The following is a 551-nucleotide window of genomic DNA, read 5'->3' as shown; positions in this document are numbered from 1 at the left end:
GCTCGGTGTCCAGCAGCGACCAGGAGCGCGAGCTGAAGGAGAAGCAGCGCAACGCTGAGGCGCTGGCTGAGCTGAGCGAGAGCCTGCGGAACCGGGCCGAGGAGTGGGCCAGCAAACCCAAGATCGTGCGGGACACGCTGCTGACGCTGGCCGGCTGCACGCCCTACGAGGTGCGCTTCAAGAAGGATCACGCCCTGCTCGGCCGCGTCTTCGCCTTCGACGCCGTCTCCAAGCCGGGCATGGACTATGAGCTGAAGCTCTTCATCGAGTATCCCAGCGGCTCTGGCACGGTCTTCTCCAGCGCCTCCGGCGTGGCCAAGCAGATGTACCAGGACTGCATGAAGGACTTCGGCCGCGGCCTCTCCTCGGGCTTCAAGTACCTGGAGTACGAGAAGAAGCACGGCTCCGGCGACTGGCGGTTGCTAGGGGACCTGCTGCCTGAGTCCGTGCGCTTTTTCAAGGAGCTGGTGGGCGCCGACATGCTGCCGCAGCCCTACCTGGACGCCAGCTGCCCCATGCTGCCCACGGCGCTGGTGAGCCTCCCGCGGCCG

The 551-nt window shown here is 66.6% G+C and overlaps 1 protein-coding gene across 1 annotated transcript in view; it reads left to right on the top strand.

The window, feature by feature from the left end:
• Positions 1 to 2: 2 nt before the first annotated feature.
• Positions 3 to 551, top strand: part of IRF2BPL (interferon regulatory factor 2 binding protein like) — a gene marked incomplete at its 5' end in the record, with an annotated part of 1,902 nt that continues 1,353 nt past the window's right edge. Inside the window, one exon of the mRNA XM_010711861.2 lies at positions 3 to 547. Within this exon, the coding sequence (XP_010710163.1) occupies positions 3 to 547 (545 nt within the window). The remainder of the gene's footprint in view (positions 548 to 551) is intronic.

The sequence above is a fragment of the Meleagris gallopavo genome, chromosome 5 (assembly GCF_000146605.3).
Source record: "Meleagris gallopavo isolate NT-WF06-2002-E0010 breed Aviagen turkey brand Nicholas breeding stock chromosome 5, Turkey_5.1, whole genome shotgun sequence".
NCBI lineage: Eukaryota > Metazoa > Chordata > Aves > Galliformes > Phasianidae > Meleagris > Meleagris gallopavo.
Note: the sequence above shows the minus strand (reverse complement) of the source record. Positions and strands in the feature narration are given on the sequence as shown.